Genomic DNA, 1740 nt, shown 5'->3' with positions numbered 1-1740 from the left:
CCCACCCCTTCCGTACAGTCACCGATGTTGCAACGACCAGTCATCATAAGCTCACACAAACATTAGACCCGCCCATGGGATCAAATTATATTGAACAGCAAGTCGTATAAATATGCCAGATCCTTTCTCCAGACTTCAAACCGCACACCATCGCATTCCCTGCACCCTGCCAACAGATACCACCCGCCCACAGACACCGCATCATGCTTAAGTTCGGTAAGTTTAAAAAAAATTAGTTTGAGTTTTTAGTAAGAGTTTTACGGCACTTGCAACACAATAAGGCCATCATTTAATTGCCGAAGAATAGATGTGTCACAAGAGAGTAACATATAAAAAAGAAGGAAGAGGGGAGATAAGGACGATAGATGTTTGATAGGAAAAGAGGAGCAAACCACACCAGAGCACCCGCCAACCAACCAGTTTGACAAGTTTGCAGTCAATTCTTAGGGAAATCATATTGTTCGGCTGTGCAGTTTTAACTCACGTTACCGTTCACTTCCAAGGCTCGAGTTGTAGAACTTTACTTCTACTTGTTCATCCTCTGCAGTTTTCTATGGTAGGCCAGCTCCGCAGCTCTTTCAGTCGTGATGTTATGTTTTCTCAGGGTTTCCTTGACATCCTCGATCCACCTTTTGCGTGGTCTTCCTCTTCCTTTATAGCCTGAGTGCTTGGTGTTGTAGGCTCTCGAGGCTGGCTGGCCAGGTGACATACGTAACAGGTGGCCAAAGCATTTTATCCTCTGACTTTCTATGTAACGCAGGCAGGACTCAGTGCCGATAGCTGCTCTTACTTCTTCATTTCTCTGCCTGTCTCGTCTAGTGATGTTAATGGTCTTGCGGAGACATTTCATTTCGCATGGGTTGTAGTAGGGCGTAGATCTAGTGGGGCCCCGGGCGCCCGGCGACTGCTGTGTCTTGTTTATCTTCTCGGTAGGACTCATGCTCTCTCTTATATCCCGTTGAGTTTTCAGTGTGTGTCCAGTCGACCGAATTCGTACTCATCGGTGCACGGGGAAAAACTAAAACCCGTGCACAATCATGAGTTGGCCAGAAAGTCGCCCCCCAAAACTAAACCAGTCAGGTTTTGGGGACGTGAAAGGCCAAAGATATCGGCCCTACAGCTTTCAGCACGTCGGCATGAAACACATTTCGGACTCAGCCACGATACACGGCTCCTACCGAATGTTTAAAACATAAATTGCACACCTTTTACACTATCCGTAGGCCCTGGGGTCATTTTGTACCCCGGGGGTTGTATTCTTCACTTTTTAGAATACTTCTAGTACGAAGATCTCTTTGAAACTTTCAGTATTTCTTAAAAGATCATTTTGACAGACTGCAACGTAAAGCGTACGGATCGGAGCAACGAGTAAATTTCCTCTTTGGAATGTGGTGGCACAGAGTTCCCCACGTCGTATGGATACGATAGTAAAACAAGACGTACGGATAGGGTTAAGTGGTGGCACAGAGTTCCCCACGTCGTATGGATACGCTAGTAAAACACTAAATAGAACTAGAAATATTGTTTCTTTACGTTTCACTTTATCGATCTCCTTTGGAAATTTGATCTACAGTAGCGTTCATAAACACACAGATACATTAATACACATGTACGCTAAATATGCCTAAATAAAACCAAAGATCGTACATAACAAGATTGTTCACTCAGCCAAAAAAGTGTCCGCGGAAGCGACTTCATCTATCAATTTTTTCTCCCCCTCCCCCCTTCTCCCCCTCCCCC

At 45.2% G+C, this 1740-nt stretch overlaps 1 protein-coding gene across 1 annotated transcript in view; it reads left to right on the top strand.

Moving 5' to 3' along the window:
- The first annotated feature begins 118 nt into the window (after nucleotides 1–118).
- LOC101863582 overlaps nucleotides 119–1740 on the top strand; it is a 3670-nt gene continuing 2048 nt past the window's right edge. The window contains exon 1 of the mRNA XM_005097519.2: nucleotides 119–216. Within this exon, the coding sequence (XP_005097576.1) occupies nucleotides 204–216 (13 nt within the window). The 5' untranslated portion in view covers nucleotides 119–203. The remainder of the gene's footprint in view (nucleotides 217–1740) is intronic.

This window comes from Aplysia californica, unplaced genomic scaffold (assembly GCF_000002075.1).
Source record: "Aplysia californica isolate F4 #8 unplaced genomic scaffold, AplCal3.0 scaffold00156, whole genome shotgun sequence".
NCBI classification, from domain to species: domain Eukaryota; kingdom Metazoa; phylum Mollusca; class Gastropoda; order Aplysiida; family Aplysiidae; genus Aplysia; species Aplysia californica.
Note: the sequence above shows the minus strand (reverse complement) of the source record. Positions and strands in the feature narration are given on the sequence as shown.